General features: G+C 36.4%; 1 protein-coding gene across 1 annotated transcript; it reads left to right on the top strand.

Moving 5' to 3' along the window:
- LOC107709923 (transcriptional enhancer factor TEF-1-like) lies at positions 1-27,938 on the top strand. Its single transcript, XM_016514588.1, has 13 exons — positions 1-7; positions 2,681-2,745; positions 5,760-5,822; positions 5,915-5,977; positions 11,835-11,846; positions 14,319-14,453; positions 14,723-14,769; positions 16,840-16,901; positions 17,006-17,130; positions 18,305-18,478; positions 19,774-19,914; positions 21,465-21,617; positions 24,689-27,938. The coding sequence occupies exons 1-13, from the start codon at positions 1-3 to the stop codon at positions 24,800-24,802; spliced, it is 1,161 nt and encodes a 386-aa protein (XP_016370074.1). The 3' UTR covers positions 24,803-27,938.

The following is a 27,938-nucleotide window of genomic DNA, read 5'->3' as shown; positions in this document are numbered from 1 at the left end:
ATGACTGGTACGTAAGAGAGAGGAGTTGAGTGAGAGAGATTCCCTTTCACACGACAGGTGTGCCTAATAGCAGAAGCTCAGGAGATTACCCATCCCACCTGAACACAGCGAGCCCAGTGCACAGCAGGTGGATGATGGGCCTTTGCAATCTCAGTGTGTGCCCATTTCACAAACAACAGACCTCAGCCCAGCCACCGCCATGGCCAGTCACCCCACTCCTCACCCAGAACACATCTGCTGCCGTTCCTCCCTTTTTTTTCTTTTATCGACAAATCTACCTTTACTTTTAATGTGTGATTTGTTAGGTGTTTATATGGGAATTTAAATAGCAAGTCTTGCTGAGTTAAGGTCATTTCTTTTTAAATATACAGTACTTGTCAAAGGTTTGGAAACATTTTAATTTTTAAAGGTTTTTAATTAGGTCTATGTTCACAAAGGCTGCATTTATGTGGGTTTAGGGAAAAGCAGAAACCCCTAAAGCAGATTCAAATGATTCATATAATATCAGGTTTTAATAAAAGGTATCCAAAAATACACTAAAAACAGTAATATTGTAAAATATAATAAAGAAATTTGCTGCTTAATATTTTTTGGAAACATTTTTCAGGATTCTTTGAGGAATAGAAAGTTCAAAAGAATAGCATTTATTTGAAATAGAATATTTTGTAGCATTATAAATGTTTTTACTGTCACTTTTGATACATTTGTAACGCATATTTGCCACACACATAGACCCCAAACATTTGAATGCTTGTATATCATGGTTTCTGCATAAATATGAAGCAGCACAACCGTTTTCACCTTTGATAATAATAAGAAATGTTTCTTAAGCAGCAAGTCAGCATATTAGAATGATTTCTGAAGAGTCATGTGACACAGAAGACTGTAGTAATGATGCTGAAAATTAAACTTTGCATCACAGAAATAAATCACTTTTTAAAATATATTACAATAGAAATTTTTTTATTTTAAATTGTAATACCATTTCACAATATTAGTGTCTTTACTGAGCACATACAGTGGTGTAAAAAAGTGTTGGCCCCCTTCCTGATTTCTTATTTTTTGCATGTTTGTCACACTTTAATGTTTCAGATCATCAAACATGCAAAAAAATAAGAAATCAGGAAGGGGGCCAACACTTTTTCACACCACTGTAAATGCACCCTTGGTGAGCTTTTAAAGGGGTCCTATTATGCTCTTTTACAAAGTTTACTTGATTTTGTTTTGGAGGTGTACTAGAACATGCTCTGATGCTTGGTGGTTCGAAAAACACATTATTTTTCACATAGTTTACATTATTACAATACCTTTCTCCCCAGCCTGGCATAAACGGCTCAATTAGTTCCGGGTTTGATGAAGGCCCGCCTTCCGAAAAATTTCCGCAGGCGGGGATTATTTTAATGATATTCTAATGGGCCGCTTTGTGATATCACAAAACCCAGAAAACAACGCTGTAGTCCAAACGAGCTATTCGTTGTAGTTCTTGAAAAGGGATTTTTTAAAAACGAATTATCTCCCTTTGGAGTGGACTTTGAGATTTGTAAGTTTGAAGATCTTTTTTATGCCCAAACATACACACTACACACTGACTAAATTTCAAAAAGTGAAAAAGCATAATAGGACCCCATTAAAAATCATAATGTTTCCAAACATTTGACAAGTACTATGTTTTTAAGACTATACTTTGTATTTTGTATTTAGTCACATTGGGATTTAAACTGGTTAATGCTGCTGTGTGAGTGTTTCTAATACAATGGCTGAGGGAGTGATGGCAAATATTACATCTTTCTCTCTTTTGACCAACATAATCAATCTCTCAGAATTTTTCATATACATACTGTACATATGTACACAAACCGACATGTGTTTCTATCTCATGTGTTTCTATTTAGTATTCTTTTTACTTTATGCTAATTATATTTAGCAGTAAATACAGTTTAATGTTGTTCCAATGTAAATTAGGTGGACACGTGGTAAATTGTAGCTACATCAATTCTGCGGTTGCTGTTTAAAAAGCTAGTTTTATTACACAGCCCTGGATTTAAAAAAAATCAAGAGCTCTATGGCAACCGTTGGCTACAGCTGGACACATAATTAGAGTGGCTCCTTACCTATAATTTGCGTAATAGTTTTGGGGTGGCGGTATGTTATTAACATATGAAAAGGCTAAGCAGGGGTCATTGTGCCTAGCATCAGTAATTAGAGCAGTGCCGAGGGCGCAAGAATGTGTAGAGCTGCCATTAATTGGAGATCACTACAAAACCATGCTTTAATTATTATTTAGTGAGAACAGTAGTGTGTTAAATGAATATGTTTCCTATGCCATTACGTGCTGTAACCATATGAAAGTCTGGATCTGTTTCTTTTCATAGCGTGAGGCTTTGAACAAATTGGGATTAAATTAGATTAAATTGAAAGGCTGTAGAGTTGTTGGGCTATTTTAATGGTAATAGCACGCACGGCCAAGTTTTCATTTAAATTAGGCGTGTTTGTTCATTCACTGGGGTTAAGATTGCTACATGTTGCTAACGGGGTGGGAACAACTGAGGCTATAGAAATGTTGGCTCATGCATACGAACTCAAGGCCGTGCATTCCTGCTTTGATTAGGTTAATTGAATTTAAAGTATTACATTTCCAAAATTTTTACATTAACACATCTCATCTATTGTCTTTCCGTAGGTCGGAATGAGCTGATTGCCAGATACATTAAACTCAGAACTGGGAAGACAAGGACACGGAAACAGGTAAGAGAATCCTTGTTCTTGCATGCATGCCACTGAACGGGAAGGCCAGTACTGTCGAATGCACCTGCTATCCCAGCTTTTGCAGGAAGAAGTCTTACAGCTCACACAATGAACAGCAGAAATAAAGAGATACTCCCACTTGGGGGTGGGCGATATAAGGAAAAATGTCTATTACAGTGTTCTTAAAATTAGTTTTTTTTATCATGTTCTGTACATACTGCATATAGTTTTACAGAACAAATAATATTATATATTTTGATCAGTCATCTAAATTGCAATTTTTAAATATATTATCTGCTCAGAATCACTTTTTCAATTCAAAGAAAAAAAGGCTTCTCTTGTTGGCAAGTACATATACAGTAACTATAAGCTTATAATTTACGAAATTAATTATATATAATAATTAAATAATTGTATTGTTAAATTAAATATGTGTTAATTGATATATAAAATATATTATAAAAATATTATAAAATTGACAACTACAGTGCTAAAAATGTCTGTATTCAGTCAGATTTACTGAATAGAAAGTGTGTGTGCCCTGTAAAGCCTCACTGAACAATGAATGAATAGTTTGCTCCTGTATTTGGTTGTATAATAGAACACCTATTAAAAAACTAACTAAAAGATGTGTTGGAAATAGATAAAATTGCTATGAAAAATATGTACTGCTTTTGCTTGTGGTGTGAAACGGGCATTATTCTAACAAGTGGGGCATTTGAGACTACCTTCATCTTCCATCTTTTACTGCGCATCTAGGCGGCTGAAGTGATTGGAAAACCAATTCTCTTGACTAATTTCTAACGTCTTTATTGGTATATCGCCCACCCCTGCTCATACACACACATAAACATAGGTTGGTACAATACACACACACACACACACACACACATAGCCACTCATACAGGAGCATGGAGCTTTGCAGCATGTTCAGGCTGGGTGCAAGAACGCTAATGCGATTGTAGGAGAGACGGACCCTGAACGCTGGGCTCAGCCGGCAGATGTTTCATTCAGCTGTATGAGAACACGCCACTGAACAGCTATGGCCAAGACACTCACTCACACATTAGCAAACACAAAGCATCACTATTTCAAAAGGCTTATTATTTAAAAAAAAAAACAATTTAAATAGACATGTTTTTACACAGATGACCTGTTCAGAACTGAAATGTCTGTTTAAATCCATGAATCTGTTTTTTTTTTTTTTTCATTTGACTGTAATGTAATTTGTAATGTTGATCTGTATGTGCTGGTGCAGTTGTAACACTTCAGTGGGCTGTACTTAGATGGTTCTGTCTCAAAGCTTTTATCAGCTAGATTTACTACAGCAGACAGGGAATGTAATACATCCTTTTGTTTTAAATTAGATATATGAATATTCCGGGTTATATAGTATCCAGGCCACTTTCTGATCCCTCAAACAAACAAGAAGGGGGTTAAGAGTGAATCAGTGCTAAAGTGATTTAGCAGCACAATATCTAAATGATCACGCTAATTTAAGTATGTTAAATAGCATAATTAAACTTTACATGTTAGAATAAGAATTTGATACTGTCTAAAATAATCAATTCTGATTGGTCAGTTACTGCATTCAACAATCAAATATCGGTACAATAAGGTTTCACTAACAATGAAAAAGTACTTAATATTAGTGTTAATTTTATTATTTACTAATACATTATTAAAATCAAAATTGTACCTGTTGATATTTTTAATGGACCTGAGGTAACATGAACTAACAATGTACTAAAAAAAGTACTTAATATTAGTGTTAATTTCAATATTTACTAATATACTAGTTGAATCAAAAGTTGAAATCTTATTGAACCTGAGCTAACAAATGAACAGTTGTATTGTTATTAAATAATGTTAGCAAAGAATAATAAACACTGTAACACATGCATTGCTTATTATTAGTTAAAGTTAACGTTAACTAATGGATCCATACTGTAAAGTGTTACTCATATATTTTAGAATAATGACCATCGTCTAGGACCATATAAATGACCATACATATTTGCTACAACTAGTTAATGTAAGTGCAGAAACTTTTCTCCATTTGAATTCAGAACTTCCAATTAAAAAGTGCAAAGTGCAGTAAACACTTTAGGAAATTTGATATACAAACTGAGGCCTGAATTTTAATTATTAGGTTTTGTAATCGGCAGCATGCAACAGATTCTGTTGACGGAGCGTAAATTGTGTTTAACCCAGAACATACCTTACTATCTATGATGGGAAAAAAAATCGACATAAATCTATGTGTATGATATTATAAAAGATTGACACCTCTTAAACTCGCAGCAAAGTCAAAAGTCCAGAAATCGACCCAAACGCTGAAACATCACAACAATCCCATTGTAATTTCATTTGGCTAAGCCTGAACCATTGAAGTGATTGTTGTAATTAATTTGGAAAGGTTAAAGGGCCACTTGTGATGCTGAGATATGTGTAAATGTGACTTTGCCAGGCTGGAGAGTCGAGAGCGGCGAGCCTCCGGAGACCGCCAACCTCATTAACACACGGCGTCGAGCGCGAGGCCCGCTCAACAGCCACTTGTGCGTGATTGGCCTGATTAAGACGAGGAACGCTCTCCACGTAACCCCTCGGAGCAGAGCCTCGTTACAACATCACACAACCTCCCACCTCACATGACTATTAATACACCATTAGTACATAATTCACAAACAGAACTCTGACTTAGTGGAATATGCAGAGCGGCGGTTAAAGGGCCCCGGGGCCCGTGCGGCTGCTCTCGCTCTCCTCCCCGAAGAATACTAGACGTGGCCATTCTCATTCAGTACACAGAAGATCACATCTGCGCTTTCTTAATGTGCTTAAGAAGCCTGCATTCTCCTTAATCAGCTCACTTAAGAGAGGAGTTGAGCGGGCCGGCTTGGCCACGCTTTCCTTTTTAAGAAAGGCCCTCCTCAAATGTTTTGCCTGTTAAAAATGTCTGTAATTCTTTATTGCTTTTTCTTTTTGCTTTTCTTGTTTCGTTTTGAAAAACGGAGGTGTCTAGTCACTTACAGGTCTTAGCAAGAAAGAAAGTTCGAGAAATCCAAGCTGCCATCAAGGTACGTCTGGCTCTGCCCAGTTGCAGGGGGGGCTTTTCATCGCCATGGTTACAGGCTGTTCCTTTGTTTTCCTCCCCTTCCCTAACCCGCAGGTGTCTAGTCACATTCAGGTTCTTGCCAGAAGGAAATCTCGCGAATTTCATTCCAAGCTAAAGGTATGCGCTTTTCTGCTTTTGGGCTTGTGGTTGCCATGTGTCTCACTTCCTGTTTCCTGTGAATGCCTTGTTGCTCTAATTCCTGTAACCTAGATGCCTTGCATGCGGCGGCTTGTTTAGCATACATAATTAAACGTCTCTACCCCGTCCCCGATGTGCATCCTCCTTTCACGCTTGTCAGTGAATGTCTGTTTTACTGGCCGTTTTGGCCTCTGTCTCTCATTGACCACAAAGTGCGTGTGCTCTGAGTCTAACGCTATAGGTCCCACGGCGGTTTCTAGTTAAATATAGCAGGAGTGCAGGAACTGTCGACACATACCACAAACCTGAAAAGCAGCATATGCTTTGGAAATTAATATGGATGTGAAATTCAATAGCTCTGGAGAGCAAAGGCAACTATTAAGTTTGTTCCATAATGCAGGACAATTTTGCTGCTCACCGATTTGGAGCTGAGGTTTTATAAATCCCAGTTTTCTATCCCTGTAATTTTGGGGACAGTATTTTTAGAAGTTCACAAACTAAATCTGTAGGTTCCATCTTTGTGGTATACAGAAATATTCCTTAAAATATGTTAAATTATAAATTCATTTATAAAAGTTAATAAATGACTAAATGGACTTTATTAATAAATAAGCATTTGTTACATAAAAAAAGCCTCCACATACATTCTGATACAGGCGAATAATAATAAAAAAAACTCATCTATACAGGTTTTTTTCTAAACTTAATTTAAATTAAGTTTACTGCTCAGTTATAAATCCATTTTTAAATAATTTTTAACATTTGTAGCAGTGGTATTTTAGTATTATTGAGATACTATTATAGTTTTTTAGATTTTGAATTAGTTTTTATTTTTGTATTTTCGTTTTTTTTTTTCGTTTTAATTTTAGTTAAAGTTTTTGTAATTTTTGTTGTGTGTTCTTGTCATTTATTTAGTAGGTTTTGTTATATGTCTCTCTATATTTTTATAAATTTTTTTATTTCAATTTTAGTTATTTTAGTACATCAAGTTAAACTAAATTAAAATCATATATGCTCTCTTGGCACCTAGCTGAAATAAAGTTTTCTTTAAAAAAAAACACACACACACACACACAAAAAAAATAAAAAAAAATAAAATAAAATATATATATATATATATATATATTTTGTATTATTATTTTTTCAAGTAACAGCAATGCTTTTATAGTTTTAATTTAGTTCATTTTATTTATTTATTTTTACATTTACATACATTTTAGTTTTTAGTTTTAGTCAAGTATAATCTCTATTTCCAACTATAGTATAAGTTTAATATGAACGGTAAAGTCTAATTTCTATGCTGCTGTCTTCACCAAATTAATTGTGAGATTTGACTTAGAGAGATGCATGCAATAACTGCAGAATTGTAAAAATATTAGTTTTCCTAAAAAGTCCCTCTGTCTGCCATTGGTCAGGCAAACAAATATCCATGCCCCCAAACCAACACTATTAGTTGATTCAGTTGAATAATGTTTTGATAGTGACATACAAAGTGTTTACACCCCTTTTAAGTAAATCAACCTTAGAATAGCTTATAGTTGCCTCTGCAAATGCAACTATCATGAGACCATAAAAAAAGTCCTTTAAAGATGTGTGATATAAAAATTTGAAAACCATTATATGACGAAACAAAGCCTCAGAAGCACAGTGCACTTTGCTGGTTACATGAATGCATTTCTGTGTGTCGTGTTTGCATGTGTGTCGTGTGTGGAGTGTTGTCTCATGCTGGCAGTACGCTTTAGCTGGTGAGAGTGGCTGAGAGCTAGAGGTCAGTGTTCAGCGGGATTCTGGTCACTGCTTAAACAACACAAGCAGCCACATGACTACAGGAAGAGCACAGTCTAGAGTAAAACCAGCGCTGCTTTGCCTTTATCTCTCCTAGAGTTTAATGAGGTCATCTGTTCTTCCCAAACGCTCTGCACAAGAAGTCTGGACCAAAGAGGCCCATTAAGGCCGTCGCTCAGATGCTTTTTGTTGCATTCCCCTCTCTTCTCGCTCTTTCTCTTGGCTTTTTTTTTCAATAACCCACTGGCTGTCAAACGCTTTCCTCATGCTGCATTAATGAAACAACTGAAATTAGTCATATAAACAGCAAAGTGTGCTGCATATAATCACCTTACATCAAATGCATCTCATCCACAAAGGCTGTGGCTTACAAAAAAAGGGGCCTTTTGTGGAAGGGATAATCTGATAATAAATTGACCTGTCATTTAAGATACATCTGCAAGGGTCGTTTCCTAATGTCTGTGTTTACTGAAAAGACCTTGAGGTTGGTCTGACTTCTCTGTCTCCTTCTGTTTCTTTCTCTTTCTTTTTGTGAGGTGATGACTAACTCCTTTTGACCAGCACACTTTTCCACAGTTCCCAGTTTACTCAGATATATTAATGACTCCCCCATTTGTGTGCATGTGTAAGTGTGTGTGTGTGTGTGTGCCTAGTGGAGCGTCTGTGTGCATTTCCGCCATGAATGGCTGGTCTTTCAGGGACACTGGCGGCTGCCTGAGTAAAAACAGCCAGCTTTTGTATGGGTCTCTGTCTACTCTCATCTAAAGCAAATTAGAAATCAGGAGCAGGGAAGAATTTGAGCTCCCTCCTGCCATTTGCAGCGTAGCGTTATAGTAAACCTGCCCAGTGTGCTCTTATCTGAGACATGTTGACTGAAATGACTGTCATTATGGTGCCACTCTTTGAGCTGGTCTGTAATGAAACCCTAGCCACAGTGATCTCAAACTGCCATATTATCAGCTATAAATCTTCCCTAAAGATGCTTTCTGCAGTTCATCTGGTTGACCAGCGCTCACACTGACTCCTTAATCTTGGTTTTACTATTAGCATGTGCGGTGTGACTTCAGAGAGCTTAACATATCATGGGAAGGATATGACTAAAAGCATAGTTATAAAATAAAAAAAATGACTTTTTCATTACTGAATTCACAATTTGGTCATATTCAAAATTAGTAATATTCAGGAAGTCCTTGAAAGCAGTGTTATCTAACCAACATTTCAGTCACTGTGTTATATCACTGCTGAAAAGACCAGCATGGACCAATATTTAAATTCTAGTTTATGCTGAGTAGGACTAGTTCTGTACTGGTCAGCATCCTGTTCACCCGCTGGTACACAAGTTGCATGTGACCAAACCATGGACAAATCAGGGGTACGTTTCCCAAACAATGAAAAAAACACACAGATTAACTACCATACTACAATGCATTGTTGAAGAAATAAAAGATAGGGTAGGCGATTTCGGACAGGCTAGCAATAGCAAGCTAGCTTTGAAAGCATAAGATCCCACCCTCCCTGCATAATTACTCTCCAAAGCCACGCCTCCTCCAAAACACATGAACGGCACAGGCAGACCAGAGGCTAACCAGTGACATGATGAGAGACGGCATTGGTGGACGGTTGAATTCAACGCTGTCAGTTTATCTCATGTCTCATTCACGGGTGAGAAAATATTACAGTACAAAGCGTATAATATTACAATAATAACGCCTTCCATTCTCGCTCAGTCTACAATAGCATAATAGAAAGCGCTGATGATGTATCATGTCTCCACAAACAGGGTTCATGGAGGTGTGCAAACACATACGTTGACAGGCAGGTAGGACAGCCCTCGGTCTGAGGGAAATGATTGGATGAACATTTTATGGTCCTATACCTTCCACAGATGATATCAATTAGTGTTGTCACGGTACCAAAATTTCAGTATTCGGTACCAATACCAGTGAAAATCCACGGTTCTCGGTACCAATTTCGGTACCAAAGCAAAACACAAAAACATGCTAGGTGTCTTTAAATTGTTTTGTTAGTTTGGTGTGTTTCCTCGTTTTGATGTCGCCACGTCTCAGTGCTTTTATGAAGAGAGCGCATCTGCGCACCTTTCGGATAGCGCATCAAGAACCGGGTTGACCGGGTACTCGGTACCACCAGTACTTAAAAAAACCTGGTACCGTAACATTTTCATTTTTTTAGTACCGACTTGGTACCGAAGTACCGGGTCTTTTGACAACACTAATATCAATACATACAAATACATTTAGACCAATTAACTTAGTGATTGCTATCGGGATGTGAAAAGACTTTCAACCAGCATAACAAAAAATGTTTTTGAACCAAATCACCTACCTTGCCTTTAACTAGCTAGTTGTGACTGTTTCCTGAAACTGTATAATATATTGGTTGCCTTCTGCTAATTCATCGATTCACAATTAATGTCCGAGTATATAGTTCATTCATATATATAAAAAAAAGAAAGCTGTTCATTTTTTTAAATCACTTTCACGTTTTGCTTTATGTAAATGGTGAACACTTTATTTATTCAGCAGCCTTCTCCATAATGAAATTTATCTGAAATGCTGCTGTAACGAACATGGCATCTGAGGACTACTTCACTATTAATCCCTGTAGTTTTGCTTTATTTGATGTTTGATTCATTGCGGGTTCCCTCTTGTGTCGTACTCCTGGGTTCTCTTATGCATTTCTGCACATATGCACTCTTTAAAAATGGTGCTGATTGTTGACGTGCTAAAATATATTGATTGAAATGTGTACATACAGAGTTCTGGCATGAAACTCTAGATGGCGCAGTCCAATAGGTCTAACTTTATCTGACCTAATGACATCATTATCACATGGCACAGCTGATTGGTTCTCTCCTGTATTGGTAGCCAATGAGCTCTCTGCTCAACATTCAAATATATGACTAGTGCTTGCCGTAGCAGTTGCAGCTTGCTTCAGAAACCCTCCACCTTCCCCAGCTCCACCTGTATAGATCTGCTACGAGGTGATTCATGTATGCTATATGGGGGTTATTTCATGTATGTTATATTTGCAGCAGCAATATTTCTTACATGCTCACAGCAGCATGTTTTGGATGTATTGGCAGTAGCAAGTCTCAGTACTTGCTCTGCCGCAACAGCAGCGTAGCAGATCTATTCCGCCAAGACCAAATACATTAACATTGTCACGTACATTACCATGCCAATCCCTCCGAGAGTTGCCATGACAGAAATATTTTTATTTAAAATGAAATTAAATGTATAGAATGTACTGCATGTTATCATCTTACTGTGCTCAAGAGAATTATCTAAGTTCTCATCATACTAACAAGAAACGGTGCTTCAAACCACATGTCGAGAGCTGTAGTTCCAACATGTTTGCAAATGTTCGTTGGAACTATGGTTTCGGGGAAATACTTAATCTGTGGACTTAGTAATGATTAAATGTGTGACCATAGTTGGCTTATGATGCTTTTGAGAAACGCACTTCAACTTGAGACTTTTGAATAAAATTAAACTAAAACTTTTTCTTACTGAATTAAAATAATAATAATAATTGTGCATATGGAGACAGCTGGAAAGTCAAAAGTTTTGACATATAATTAATGTTTAATAGTCATCAATATATGACTATTAAATAAATAAATAAATAAAATAACTATTGTAGCTGTGCACCGTGTCAAAATTAGAAATGTGACATTGCATTACACTGCACTCGCAGTGTAGATGGCACCATTGATTTTAATAGACACAATCTAGTTTTGCCGTGTCGTGACATGTCACACGCGGCTGGTGTGAACACGGTGTTAGCTGGTGAAAATTTTCCAGCATGGTCTTTCTGGTGGAATCTAAGTTAAATTAGTTAAAAAGCCTGGTCCTACACCAGCATCCAAAACACAACATATGCTGGTCTTTTCAGCAGCAGTAAATCTGTAAATCAGACGTATAAATGTGTGGACTTGCCACAAATCTCATTCATGTAGATTGTTTGAATTAAACTTGCCAAAAAGTGCAAACTGAACATTGACAATGAAACCTTGTTTGTTTCCGTTTAGGTGACAAGCATGGTAAGTACCAGTTCTCAGTGCTCTTGACTGTGCATCGACGTGTTGCCGTCACAGTATAGCAGCTGCTAAACCTCTGCTTGAGCTCTGAACCTCTCTGCCTCTCTCTTAGCCATACGTGAGCCACTGCTCCCAGCATGTTTATTCTCAACTCGTGCCCGCTTTTAACTGTCTTTTCAATGCTGTTGTGCTCCATTCACTGGCTGTTTCACGTGTTTAGAGGCAGGACTTCCATCCTGTTACAGTCGTGCATGCTATACAATCTGCATGGGGAATGTTTGCCTTTGTAATGTTTAGACTTACACACTTTAGCTCGATTAATTAAATTACCAGTTTTAGAAACCCATTTATGCACGGGCATTCCTTGTGTTATTAAAAGTCTATACTGCGAGATCATCTTTAGCCTTCTTGTGAAAATAACTAGGAGGTTATGTAAAGGAGAAAATTATGTCTTTCAGGCCCTTTTCTTTGACGCATTCATCTGTACTGTTTCGGCTCGGTTTGATGACCTTGATAGGAGCTTTTAGAATAGAACATTACACACAGCAGAAAAGAAAAGTTAGTATTACTTAACCCTTGTTCCCGACAGACACAATGCATTTTATTAGACATGTAGGAGCTGCGGGATAATATATAACATCAATGTCACTTCTCATTGGATTTAGTTCTCTTTCAGCTCTGCGCTCGATATTAAACATTATCATCTCCCGTACTCTGTGCTGGAGGCTTTCGTTCTTTTCAGACTTTTCGTCTTTAATGCTAGCACATTCCTCTTAAGATCAACGGCTTTATAGCTCTGAAAAATCTTTTAACATGCTTTCTGTCTGTGGATCTTTGTGTGTGAGGGTGTGGGCTGCTTTATTGTCCTGTGTTCTGTGTTCACTGCAGGGGGTGATGGTTTCGAATCTCTCACATTTCGGTCTGTATCACGGTTCCGTAGTTAGTATCAATTCAGAAAATATGGATTTTTTCCCCCACCATGTTTGTGATGACTATTAATTAAAACCACTACACCAGTGTCATTATTGCAGCCAGTTAACACAATTAACCTAACAATTTAAGTGAAAAGTTGAAATAAATCTTACATTTTTTTATTTTTCAATTTAGCTTTTACTCCAGCTGTCGAGGAGATTTTTCACTACCATTCAGAAGATACACTTTACATTATCTGCAAAATTGTTAATTATTTTACCAAAATGCATGTTATTTTATTTAGTACAGATCTGAATAAGATATTTCACATAAAAGATGTTTACATATAGTCCACAAGAGAAAATAATAGTTTATCTGTTAAAATAACAGTTAAACTGCCTGCTGTTCTGCAGAAACATCCTTCAGGTCCCACAAATGGATGATCCACAGCTGTTTTGTTTTGTGATAGATGTTCATGAGTCCCTTGTTTGTCCTGAACAGTTAAACTGCCCACAGTTCATCAGAAAAATCCTTCAGGTCCCACAAATTCTTTGGTTTTCCAGCATCGTTTGCGTGTTTGAACCCTTTCCGACAATGACTGTATGATTTTGAGATCCATCTTTTCACACTGAGGACAACTGAGGGACTCATACGCAACTATTACAAAAGGTTCAAACGCTCACTGATGCTCCAGAAGGAAAAATTATGCATTACGCTGTGGATCATCCATTTAACAACACAGTATTAAGAAACAAGCGCATGTAAACGTTTTCAATTTTATAAATTCAACTATTATTTTCTTTTGTAAACTATATGTAAATGTCTTTTATTTGAAATATCTTATTCAAATCTGTACTAAATAAAATAACATGCATTTTTTATGATCCCTCTTATTTTGGTAAAATAATTAACATTTTGCAGATACTACAAAGTGTATGTAAAATTTCGACCCAACTGTATTTACTATCACTTGAGATCAAAATAATGTGTCCTTGCTGAATAAAAGTATTATTTAAATTTTTTTTTTTTAGTATCTTACCCCCAAATTTTGAATGATAGTGTATCACGGTTTCCAAAAAATATTAAGCAGCCCAATCTGTTTTCACCATTAATTGTAAGGTGTTTATTGATCACCCAATCAGCATATTAGAATGATTCCTGAAGGATCATGTGACACTGAAGACTGGAGTAATGGCTGCTAAAAATTCTGCTTTGAAAATGGAAAACAGTTATTTTAAATTGTAATAATATTTCACAAAATTAATAATTTGACAAATAAATTCATCCTTGGTGAGCAGAAGAGACTTCTTTCTAAGACGTCTGTCTATTCCAAACTTATGACTGGTAGTGTACATTTTTGTTATAATTAGAGAATTTGTTATAATTAGAGTAATTGGAGAACAATTCAGGAAGCATTTACATTAGTGATTTCAGACTTTTGGTATTGTTAGACATGAGATAAAACCGTGGTACAAACATGTATACCGAACCGTGTTGCAGAAACCATTTAACTCCTACCTCACTTTGTCTGTACCCTAATTTCTTTTGGAAATGTTATTGAAGGATCAGAGTGTGAAGGACAAAGCTCTTCAGAGTATGGCCTCCATGTCCTCGGCCCAGATCGTCTCTGCCACCGCCATCCACAACAAGCTGGGTCTTCCGGGCATCCCACGTCCTGCCTTCCCCGGAGCAGCAGGGGTAAGACCTCCCCTCTGGCACCCGCCTATCAGTACACTTACTTCAGCCACACGCCTGCGTCAGCTCCAATCCCATTACACACCCTCAGAGCCGTGCCTTCATCAGATAAGCCCACTAACGCCACACTCAAGATAACTAGACTGCATGGCACATAGTCCACCTCATTTTTCAATGGACATGTGATAACTGATGTATCAAGCGTGCACAGATGTGTGTGTGCCTGTGGATAGGCTGTGTTTTGTTGTCTATTTATTTATCTAATTCTCTAGTTTTGGCAGGGCATGATATCCACGGGCCAGCCTGGATCCTCACAAGAGTGAGTATCTCTACTAGAAGTTCTGCTCCCATTGGCTTACTAAAGCTTTTCCTATTATTACAGTGCTTGAAAAGCACATCGGACATTCTTCTTCTGCTGCTGCTGCTGCACCTTCTGTACCTTCATCATTGTATTCACTTTCTTTTTCACCACCTTCTTCTTCTGCATCTTCTGCACCGTTGCTGTCTTCACTTTCTTCACCAGCACCGTCGTCACTTTCTTCCTGATCATCTTCACTTTCTTCTCCACCTTTTTCCTCTTCACCACCGTTTTCTCCTTCTTTTTCTGCACCTCCTCCCATCTTGTTCTTCACCTTTTTTCTCCACCTTCTTTTTCTTCTTCACCACCATCTTCACCTTCTTCTGCACCTCTTCCTTCTTGTTCTTCACCACCACCATCTTCGAATTCAGCACTTTCTTTTTCACCACTATCTTTACCTTCCTCACTTTCTTCTGCACCTCCTTTATCACCACCTTCTTCTCCTTCTTCACTTTAAGACAAGTGCACACTACAAGACAAATCCTTTAATTCCACCACTAGTGTGCCGCAAAAAGCCCTAGATTATGGCCAATTTATAGTGAATGAATGCTGCCAATGCTCTATAGCAGCGGTTCCCAAACTGGGGTGCACAGATCATCTCTGAGCAACACACAGCGGTGTTTCGTTACTGAATGATTCGCGTTTTTAAATTAATAATTTGAGTGTCTGATTCAGTGGTCCATTCAGAAAGACAGGTGCTTGCTTCATTCTTGAATGAATCAGCCATCTGAACGAATCGTTTGAATGCCTCAATGACTTACTCATTAAGACAGTCACTTACTGCCACCTTCTGGTGGGTTACTTTCAAATTTAAAAGTAACTCTTTTTTTTTTCTCCAACTTTTCATATTTGTAAATAAAAAACCTGATGTAAAACACCAAGCTCACAGCATTATTTATGCTGTTGTAATTTTGCAGTGTAAATGCATTCATGCTACATTTCAGCTTCATTAAATTGTCTGTGTAAATGCATCTAAATGCCGCTTCAGCTGCTTCTGTTTCTCCAGCAGTGGAAGAATTTGTTTTGTTAATATTGATTTAATTTGATTGGTAACAGCCCTATAGAGTCTTATTATATTAAGTGAAATTATTAATAAAATGTAAGAATTTAATCTGAAATATGACACATGCATTTAATAAGGTTAGGGGGAAATGCCCTTTTTATAGGCAAAAAAAAAAGATCTGGAAATCAATTCAAATAAATTTTAATATGCAGTAACTTTAGTCATATAAAATGTAATTTTCCTGCAACAAAATTGTGGCCAGTGAAAATGTTGAGTGGCTAGTAATTTTGGAAAACCACTAGCCACAGTGGCTGGTGAGCAAAAGAGTTAATGTCAAGCCCTGTATACAGTGAATACTTGTATTTATACTTGTATTGCAGTTAAAAATGTGGTGTTTAACCAGAGTACGGTGGTGGGGGTGCTTGACATGTGTCAAACACTCGAAAGGGGTACACGCTGCAAAAAGTTTGGGAAACACTGCTCTATAGTATGAACACTTGTAAAGTAGTAAGCTTATTTGAAATTTAGTCAGCCAGTTGCCAGGTGTGCACACAGTCCTGACTAGCAAGAAAGTTGCAATATCCAATGAAATGAGCTATTTCTATATATTATATTTTTTACTGAGTATCATGCCTTTTATCTGATTCAGCATTTCATTTTAAGCAGAACCAAATTTATAGCCTACAACTTTTAATATGGTTCTGTTGCTGCCTTGCAAGCACTGGTATTTCCTTCAGGAAATGCAAATCTTCTTTATTCCCCCTGTCTCTGTTTTGTCTGCTTTATTGTCGATCTCTTGATGTCTGTATTTTCCCCGATCCTTCCAGCTTTCTTTCTTTTCCTCAGAGGGATCAGAGATAGAGAAAGCCTTTCCAGAAACAGGGATGGGTTGAATCCAAGTTTGAATACTTTGTGCAACTTTGTTTCTTCTTTGCTGTGTAACCCTCTTAATCTCTTCAGTATGTAGTGCCGCTAAACTTCAGGCTGCTCGTTTTCCTGTTCTTAATTCTCCTTTGTCTATGTTTTAGCATCAAGCCATTTGCTCAGCAAGCGTACGCTATCCAGCCAGCAGTCACAACTACAATCTCAAGTATGTCTGTCATCGTTTGCCATGCTTTTCTGATTTATTCACATTCAGATGTAACGTTCTGTTTGTTTAGAAGAGCTAAATATTAAGTGTGTGTATGTGTGTAGGTTATGAGCCCCCGACAGCGCCGGCGCCCACAGTGCCCGCCTGGCAGGGCCGATCTGTCGGCACATCTAAACTCAGACTGGTGGAGTTCTCTGCTTTTCTTGAGCACCAGAGAGATCCAGATTCTGTGAGTAGCTTCTTTATGTCACTATAAATTAAAACGGAGTCAGTTTACTTCCTAATACACATTCCTGCTTATTGCACATGATTCATCAAGCTTTAGCCTCTTAGACAAAAAGCCTCCTCAAAAGCGAGTGTTTTTAGATAGAAGTTCTCCACAATTGACTGAAAACGCACATTCTAGTATGCAACGTGTACTTTTCACAGTCCAATCTATTCCCAATGGGGAAAAAAAGACGCCCTACATTTGTGGCTCTTCGAATATCTTAGATAAATGTTTTAGTCAGAAATATGATCATACCATAATATGACTGTAATACAATGAGAGTGGTGAATACCATTTCATGTTGATGTTGAGGACTGTCAAAATACAAGGTCCTGTTTTATTTTCATTTTTTAATTTGTAACAAAATTCAGATGTTATCACACTTACAAAAACGTATTGTTTCTGTATCATATAAAAGTACCGCTAATACCATGATATTTTGTTATATGCTGTGGTACATATGTGAATATCTCTGAAGTGTACCTCAAAAAAACCTAATTGTAAAGGAAATTGTTGTGGAATTATATATAGTAGAAATAAATAATTTATTGATTTAAAGACTAAGAACAACACTTTTACAGCATGTTAATTTCTACATATGCTAATACATTTTTAACATCAAGTTGCAAATATTTTTTATATTATGAACAAACATGAAGTAACAATAAAAAATAGTATGTGTACATTAGCTTTAATCAAGATTTATAAATTATTTATATATATATATATATATATATATATATATATATATATATATATATATATATATATATATATATATATATATATATATATATATATATATATATATATATATATATATATATATATATAATTATTTATTTATTTTTTTGTTTTTTTTAATAAATGAACATTAATCTTTTTGTCATGTTTATTCAGTCTTTTTTTTTTTTTTTGTCTGCCGCAATAATAAAATGTTCAGTATGAATGTGAATTGTCTCCATTTAGGGGGCATTAATGTGATTAATTGTGAATAATAAGCATTATTAATCAACATTTCAAGAAATTAATTCATTTACAGTAATGAATAGATGGATAGTCCTAGTTCAAGTACTTTCAGTAATTTTGACAAGTTTTCCTGTTTCTAACTTGTTTTTGTTTTTTTTCTGTGCAGTATAACAAGCATCTTTTCGTGCACATTGGTCAGACAAATCACTCTTACAATGATGCCTTGCTCGAGTCAGTGGACATTCGTCAGATTTACGACAAATTCCCTGAGAAGAAAGGAGGGCTAAAGGAATTGTTTGGCAAGGGTCCTCAGAATTCATTCTTTCTCATAAAGTTCTGGGTAAGTGAATCTCTGCAAAGAGCGAGCATCTGTTTAGTGATTCACAGACCTCCCCCTAAACCCCCCACCCCAAACATGCACGGGACAATTATCCACAATAGAAGACATCGTAAAACACACAATTAGTCCAACAAAAACTTTGTATTTTTTTTATTTAGGCTTAAAAATAATGTATGCCGCCCAGCCTGTGCCCAGGTTTCTACACTAATTAGAGTGAAATTACCACAGTTCATGTTTACCACCCATACAACTGCCTATTTAACGCAAATATTTATCCACCAAGTGATTACATGCATGCATAATTGTGCATTTCCCTAAAGACACTGGGCCACTTTAGTTTTAAAGACAGCGTCTCTGTTTACGCCGCTATATTTGGCATGGCATAGCTGAAGTGTCCATGATCAAAGCTCGCACTTATTCTGTTTAATATCGCGAAACAATTGGATGACCTGGTTGCTCCTCTAATAGCTATTCAAACATTGCATGCATTTTGTGAAATGCTAACTAGCGGCAACCAACAAAGTGGACCTCGTCGTGGTTGGAGCGAGGCTGCTCGAATTCCGTTTGAAGTGACAGAGGGATCTGAATTTCAAATGAGACTCTGGATCTGCACAATAATGCCTCTCTTGAATATGATGTGAAAATGTAACAGGCTTGTCTTAATGAAAAGAGAGTATGCCAGAAATGAATATTTGAGCTTTCTCAGTAATGAACATCGGGTTAGCTTACTGAAAAAGCGGGGAGCGAGCTGTTCTTTCTTTCCGCTCTTTTTCATAATTTTTTGAGTGGCTTTTTACTCAAAGTCATTTAATCTATTCTTTCTAACCTTAGACACAGCCTTTAATACTGGAATAGACTAATATGGAGAAATAGCCATGATTGGTAGTTTAGTATAGGTATAATGCATTCTTAAAGGGATAGTTTATCCAAAAATGAACATCTCATGTTTTTCCAAAACTGACCCGTTTCTTCCATGTAACACTAACATAGTGCAGAAAGTCCTTAGTGGTTTTTTCATAATGTGGATGGAAGACAAAAAAGCACCATGAAAGCATTATAAAAGCTCAATACAAGTTGTGTTCTATGTGAGGAACAAACTGAAGTGTTGAAAATATTCCATTTAGGGTTTTTTTTAGTTGTGCATACAATTTCCACTAGATGGCAGTTTTGTATTGAATGTTATATTTTGGTAAATCTATCCATTTTTTCTGCTGTAGATTTTTTTTGTAATAGAAGTATTTGACAGTGTAGCTTATTCAATTGAAAATTAAAGCTACAATCTCATTGGTTCATAGGCTGATTTGAACTGCAACATTCAGGACGAAACTGGGGCTTTCTATGGAGTGAGCAGTCAGTATGAGAGCCCGGAGAACATGACCATCACCTGCTCCACAAAGGTTTGCTCGTTTGGCAAACAGGTCGTGGAGAAAGTGGAGGTAAATTTCAAACATTCGCTTTTGAGTACAGTTGTAACGTCTAAATGGAGCAATAAATGTTCTCCTTCCAGAGGGAAATGTAATTGCTCTTTCGTTACTCAGGACACTTAATGAAGTTCCCAGTTCTTAGTCTGACATTTCTTAGTAGAAAAAGGGAGAATTTGATGAGAAATCTCAGGATTTTAATTGAAGACTATGACATTTTAATCTAAGCATAATTTGAGACATTGAGATTTTGTGATTGGTAATGTGATTTTACAACTTTTAAAATGTTTAGTCATACAAAAAAAAAAAGCACTAAATGGTGGTATCATGGTCATATTTGTATGTGCGTTACTGGTCACAAGTTTGGAATAATTCAGATTTTAAATGTTTTTGTAAGACTCATGTTCACCAAGGCTGCATTTTTTTAATCTTAAATTCAGTAAAAACAGTAGTAGTGTGAACTATTATTACAGTTTAGAAGAACTGTATCGTTTTAATATATTTTAAAAAATATTATAGTGATGTTAATGCTGATATTTCAGTCTTCAGTGTCACATGATCCTTCTGAGATCATTCTAATATGCTGATTTGGTGCTCGAGAAACATTTATTATTATCAATGTTGAAAAGAGTTGTGCTGCTCAATATTTTTGAGGAAACATTGATACACTAGCACTTAGAAGTTTGGGGTAAGTAAAAGAAACAAAGAAAGACTTCTATTCAGCAAGGACCCGTTAAATTGATCAAAAGTGTTAGTAAAGACATTTATAATGTTACAACATTATGTCTGTTTCAAATAAATTCTGTTCTGTTTCAGAATCCTGAAAAACATCAGTATCACTGTTTATACAAAAATATTAAGCAGTTTTATTAGCTGTTTTCAAAATTTAGAATAAGAATCATTATTATTAATTGAGCCGCAAATCAGCATATTAGAATGATTTCTGAAGGATCATGTGACACTGAAGACTGGAGTAATGATGCTGAAAATTCAGCTTTGTCATCACAGGAATAAATTACATCTTAAAATATATTAAAAAAGAAAACAGATATTTAAAATTTTTATATTTTTTAATATAATGCTGTTTTTACAGTGCCAAATAAATGTGGTGTTGGTGAACATTAGAGATTTCGGTAACATTTTACAATAAGGATCATTAGTTAACTACTTTAGTTAACATGAACTAAGAATGAACAATACTTCTACAGCATTTATTAATATTAGTTCATGTTAATTTCAACATTTACTAATGCATTATTAAAATCAAAAGTTGTGCTTGTTAACATTAGTTGCACTGTGAATTAGCATAATTGTGAATGAACGACTGTATTTTCATTAACTAACATTAACAAAGATTAATAAATACTGTAATACATGTATTGTTCATTGTTTGTTCATGTTAGTTAATACATTAACTAACATTAACTAATGGAATCTTATTGTAAAGTGTTACCGAAATTTCTTTTTAAAAACATTTTTAAAAATGATTTCACGTTTTTGACTGGTAGTGTATATGCAATGGTACTTTCTGTTGTGCATTTTCACATCTCTCTCTCTTCTCTCAGACAGAGTACGCTCGCTTTGAGAATGGACGCTTTGTTTACCGGATAAGTCGGTCTCCCATGTGTGAATACATGATCAACTTCATCCACAAACTTAAACACCTTCCTGAGAAATACATGATGAACAGCGTCCTGGAGAACTTCACCATCTTATTGGTGAGTCTGCATGTCAGTCAGTGATGTTTAAACCAATCAGTGAGAGCTCTCAGTGCAGGGCGGAGCCTGTGGCCTCTGAGCGGAGACGGCCTAGCATTCCTGACATTCCTGTGGCGCTGTGCAAAGCCTGATAATCTCCTGCAAAGGGGAGGAACCCCTTTCTCTAACCTTCATACACACCAGGATTAGAGCCCTATTCAGTCCTATAGTGAGGGTCTTATTAATGCACTTTCCCTGCTCTCTTCCTTCAAATCCCTCACATCCTGGTGCTGTGCATCTGTAAACCTGCTCTCCTGGGTTGCGACTCTCACCTGCCATGGAGGTTTTAGTTGTTATTATAGAGAGACTGAGGGAGGGTGTGTGTGTTTATAGTGAACGCTTGTGTACAGTATATGTTGTTGAAAGGTGGTGGCATTGTTATTAACATCCATCTCAGGTGATCCAATCACATAGCCAGGGCTTAAAGTTCTCCGGCACCGTGCCGGATCTCCGGCATGCGGCGTTTGGCTGCGGGAAAAAAAAGATAGTCGTCCTACATTTAAAAACACTTGTTGATATCACGTTCGAGTTCATGAGTTCGCCTACCAATGTATGAGAGGAACACAGCTTTCACTCTCAACCAAACTAACATTACTAGCCAATCAGAAGTTTTTGCTCTTATAAACACGAGACGCGCATAATAGTATCCAATTGCAGAGTCGCAGTTGATGAATGGAAAAGAAGCCTGGGTCTCGAGCGCGACACATTGAAAAAGCTGCAAGGCGCAATGGTCAAAGATTTGTAATCTATATTTACATAGAAAAGCTATTAAAAAATCAGCGGAGCTTTGTAAGTGTAACTTAAACGTACAGCTAGTGCAACCGGCCCCAGGCCGTTGGCGCCCTCTGCAGGTATTTGTTGTAATATAGGCATATTACATTATGTATTTAACAGTGTTGTTCAATAAAACCATGTACTTGGTTTTAATACTTTATTTGAGGCCAAATATTATTGCCTCATCGTTACTTTAAATATAAATATAGTCATTTTAAAGCCTGTTTTTCCACTTAGTTCTATTTGTATTACTAAAAATATCAGATTACTTGTCAAAATAATCAGTAGATCACTTGATTAGCAAAATAATCATTAGTTAAGCACTAGATTAGTTAAAACATTTCAAAATACAACTGCATTGTTTTTCTTTTTGTGATTAAAAGAAAAATAGCATTTTGTCTCACCTTGTGAGCTAAGTGTATTGTCACACCCCTAGTGTCTAAGAGCGTGATAAAGCTAATAATTTTCCAAGTGTATGATATAGCTTTCATTCTTCTGGTCAATCATATATTCATTCAAAAAAATCAGTTTGTATAAGGAAAGCGATAACTTTGCCATAGTATCCTTTCAAATTTTAAATTTGCCACAGTCATTGCATTCTTTGGATGTGCTGCACTTTATTTGTACCATTTTGTTTTATTAGTTTATTTATTAGAATTTGAAAGATAATAACAATATTGATTGATAAGTGAGATCTGATTTTAGTCCTTGAAAACCAAAAAAGTGGTGCAAGTCCTTGAAAGTCCTGGAATTTCATTTTGCAGTATCTGTACGAACTCTGTTTAAGTTACGAGAGTAAACTGTCTTTGTATATTTCCTATTTTATATTCATTTCCTAGTATTTAATTTACCATTATTTCTTTTGAACAAAACAATTTCAGAAATGTCATGTTTTAGATTGTAGGTCATCTTGTTCCCTGTCAAGGACAAGGCAAACCAGCAAAACTTGATATCAAAAGCATCCTAAATGTTACATGTGTTTGCACCATATTGTAGTGAGTAAACATTCTTGGTATTGCTGTTTCAAATATCCCACCATAATCTGTAGTCTGAGCCTGTCAAGGGCTAATGGCAATGGCAGATACGTTACTAGTTTCAAGGAAAATCATTTTTTTTTCTGTTTGCCAAATGACCCTGTGTATGTGTCTGCACCTCCAACCCCCAGAAAAAAGTTCGGGCTCAGGATTTTTTTTTTTTGCTTTAACCCCTGCATAGTGCACTAAATATTTAATATTGGATTTAAAAAATGTTAAACAGGATCCAATATGTAAAAAATTATCCAATCATTGAAACTGCTTTTTAAATGTTAATTTGTCTTAATGCAACACATAATTACTCACCTAAAAAGCCATCATTGTACCAAAACAAGTTTTTTATACATTAAAAAAAAAAAAAAAAACTGGAAAAGCCCAGTATAAATGCAAAAGAATTACTGTACCTGAAATCGACGTGCAATTTGACATGGACGTGAAGTGATGTATGCAGTCAAAAATCAAAGACTGGATGAAATCCATTTACAGATCAAATCAGTGCACAGGTGAATCTCGCAAAAACTTGTCCAAAAATCAAAAGAAAAAATATGAATGCCCATGAAAATCTGCCCTTGAACTATTTTAGAACTGTAAATGAAGAGTTCATTTGCAAAAACCGATAAATGCCACTTTCAAAAAAATTGTCTGATTGCCGTGCATTATTCTCCACATACAGCACGATCTGAACCCTAAACACGTTTTGTCAAAAAAGCCGGTTTTGTCCACTTTCAAGGCATCGCGAGTTCACGTTAACTGCTTTTGCTATAAAACAAACTTTTAATATGTAAAAAAAAAAAAACATACTTTCAATGAACTTTAATTTAGTAAATTACCTGTATTTGTTTAAGTTATTATTACTTAATCAAAACAACCCAACTGCAATTTGATTGATATTACTTGGAATGCACAATAAAAAAACTTGATTTCTGAAAAAATAAATACAAATGGAGTTATCTGTTTTTGCAAATGAACTCTTCAATTATTGTTTGCATTGTCCCATAATTTTCAAGACAGTTAAGCACATTTGCCTACATCAAATTCTCATTACTGTTATGTGTAGATTTTTTGATATTTATTTTAGAGCATTAAAGAACTTTACTTTTAGAATTTGTATTTGTATTTTTTCTGGTGTTTCTCATTACCTTTTTATTGCTGCTATAGTACAGTCATTTTTACTATGTAAAACTGTACAGTAGTGCCATCTCTCTCTGTCTTTCTCTGTTTCAGGTGGTAACAAACAGAGACACACAGGAGACCCTGCTGTGCATGGCCTGTGTGTTCGAAGTGTCAAACAGCGAGCACGGAGCCCAGCATCACATCTACAGACTAGTGAAGGAATGAAGCAGCTCTTTCACACAGACTCTGGACCTCAGTACAGTGGCAGTGCCTCTAGCTCAACACTCACTCAAGATGATTTTCCGTCACATTTGGGTGATGCTTATAATTATATATATATATGTGTTTGACGTTTAACTGCAGCTGTGAATCGCGGTACAGTTGTATTATGTTTTAATATGGGAAAGAATGTCAAAGAATGCGATTCAACATTCATTCATAGACTATACATATAAAGTGACAGTATCATTCAACTTAAGGGTTATGTTGAGTTAGAATGAATCTGAAAACGACCTCATTTTGATTTTTTTTTTTTTATCTTAAAAGCGTACACATCGGAAAGCGTATGGGTGCAGCCATAAGTAGGATGTAGGTGTACAGATGAATATACATTCTCACATACGTAGGTATTTTTCCCAAAGAAAAAGGTATTTGAGAAATTTCATTCTGTAACATTGATTTATTGAAAAAAGAAAAAAGATTTTTTGTGGCCATCGGTAAACAAAATGTTCCTGCATTCCGAACACTCAGAGAATTCAGGGAATTCAAAAGCCCAGCCCTTGAAAAGAATTACTTTGTACACACTACTTTTTCTCTTTTGTTTAGGAATTACTGCACTGTGATACGAGAAGTTTATACCAACCTGTGTCTGTTTTCATGTGTCATCACCTGCAATAAGAAAACGCAGAGAATCGACCCCTTACTGTTGACTGTACAGCTAAACGCCTCCTGCCGACACGCTTGTGTAAAAGGTAACTCTAGAAACAAGAAGCACTGTATTAACTACCAGGGGCTGATGGATTATCCATCAGATTGACCCGAGCACTTGGAGTGTGTTTGCCGCTGGGAAAGCCACACTTTTTACGAAGCCCATCCCTGAACGTGCTGTACACCCGTACGTCACGGAGCACTCCTTCATCTTCTGTAAGAATCAGTCCCAGAGTTCCTCGCTGCCTTTGACATCCCCACACAGCCCATGTCTCTGTGGCCTAATCGATTTCTACGACTGCAAGCCTTAATAATGGTTGTGTGAACTCCAAAAGATGCCACTAAAACTGTGATCTCTTTCCTAAGCTGGAAGACTTTCTTGTTATTGTCACATGTTGTAGGAGTTGTACAGTACAAACCTGCCAAAGTGTAACAATATACAGCACAGTGCCTTAGTGTATGAAGCGAATGTGGATGAGCGCAGTCGTTTTTTGGGAAAAAGTAACACTAAAGGTGTGGTCACATTTACTGTTGCTAGGCGGAGAAATCAGTGCAGATGAAATCAGTGATTCCGATAGGAATTTGTGTGGTTCGCGTTGAGGCAGAAAATTTTCCCATGCAGATTTTGCTCATTTTCAAGTTGTTTTCATGCGAATTTGCTGAACTGACCAGATGCTTGGTTTGAAAGTGACTTCTGTGTGAGCTGTGCTTTATACATCGCTGCGACAATACACAATGGACTTTTTGTCCACAAAATTTCGCTGCAGTTTAGCAAATGTGACCACACCTTAAGATCCTACGAGTCATCTTTATAAAAGAGCACTGGCCATTTGGTTGACCTTTCACTCTCAGAGACCGAAGACATGTTTAGACATACAGATCTTGCCTTTCTTATCGGAAAAGACCAAAACGTTGAAGGAGATGCATTGAGCTCCTCTTTATTTCCTGCACTGTAGCATGAAAGTGCCTTTGGTTTCCAGCTTAGAAAAGACTGATGTTATTTTCCGTTCTTAAAATGATCAAAAACCAAAAAAAAAAATAAAAAAAAGTGGATGTAGGTAAAATATTCACCACATTGCCTTCATAAGAATTTTATAGAAAAAAAACATGGGCTAGTGAGTGGATATGTTCTGAAATAAAGTTATGTAATAATTATTAATAACACATTTCTATCAGCATTTGATTTAATCGATGTGGCAAACTGTCTTATTTTTTCTTTCGAACTGTGAACTTCGGTTCCATTCTATGAGAGATTTATTTGACATAGAGCTTTAGCTACTTTTCTAGTGCATAATCGAATTGTGAAAGTGGAAAACCTTACAGCACCTGATTGCTGAATGGTGTTTGCTTTCCCCTTTCTTCTTGTTTCAAGCCATTTCAATGTCTTCTTTTTCGTTTGTGAATATAGTAAACACTATATTAAGTGACGTCAAGGTGTGTTACTCCTCAGACCTTAAAGATAGTCAAGGATATTAACCGCAGAGTCACGTGTACGTTCTTTACGGACAAAGCTGGCTTCACCAAACCATATCATCTCCACTGCGTAATTTATTCGTGCTGTTCATTTAAGTGGATGGAACCCTCAAAGCGTGAGAGACTAAATTAGATTTCCAGCTGTGTATGTTGTACTGCTTCAAGTAAACTGTGGAGTTATTAAGTACGCGCGATATCGAAACGGCAGACGGTGTTGATTGTTTTGTGTTTGCCGTACCTTCGCCCTTCGTTCTTGTTCACGTTTCATATAGAGATCTTCCTGTATTGTTCTACATGTACACGATGGTTTTGTGACGACGTCAGTATATTCGGAGCCCGTTCGGGTGGTGATACTGTTACTGCTGTGCTGCTGGTGCACCTGCTACGTCAGTTCCTCCTTAACCAGTCCCCTTTACTTCTCTAACGATCTGAGAACTAATGCCTTTAATATGATGAATGTTAAACGGACATTGTTTTGCTAGTAACGGACACTAAGCAAGGATTCGAGCGGAATCCGGACTACAGTATATCAGCAGTTTAGTTTATGTTTTTTGATCTATGTTTGTATTTTGTTTGTATGTGTAGGTACTGGTACCTCCTATGTTCATTACCATTTAAGATGTTGGCTTTAAAGTGAACTTTTCTCTAGTTCCGATAGTATCATAAAAAGATATTGGGTTTGTGTGCAGAGATTTTTTGTAAAAAGGTGCTTTGTATAAAATTATATATTCCGGCTTTTCTTGGTACAAAGGTGTGATATCTTTTAATATCCCGGATGATGGAAAAAAAAGCATTGGAGCAAGGCTGAGAGAGAAAAGAAAACCTATTATGTGTGTGTTCTTTATCGCATATGGTCTTGTCTTTGCTCCGTAACATTTTGATGCCTTCTTGATAAAGTGGTAGATATTTTGTAGCTTTCTAGATTCTTTGTATGTATACAATATTGAATAAAATAAGTAAT

This window comes from Sinocyclocheilus rhinocerous, unplaced genomic scaffold (genome assembly GCF_001515625.1).
Source record: "Sinocyclocheilus rhinocerous isolate Xijiao unplaced genomic scaffold, SAMN03320098_v1.1 scaffold2612, whole genome shotgun sequence".
Classification (NCBI taxonomy): Eukaryota; Metazoa; Chordata; class Actinopteri; order Cypriniformes; family Cyprinidae; genus Sinocyclocheilus; species Sinocyclocheilus rhinocerous.
This window is presented reverse-complemented; position numbering and strand designations above follow the sequence as displayed.

Bases quoted from the DNA above. Each gene is read 5' to 3' on its own strand.
- LOC107709923 (XM_016514588.1), top strand. The intron at 19,915-21,464 runs GTAAATTTCAAA...CTCTTCTCTCAG, and splicing joins AGGTCGTGGAGAAAGTGGAG to ACAGAGTACGCTCGCTTTGA. The intron at 21,618-24,688 runs GTGAGTCTGCAT...TCTCTGTTTCAG, and splicing joins AGAACTTCACCATCTTATTG to GTGGTAACAAACAGAGACAC.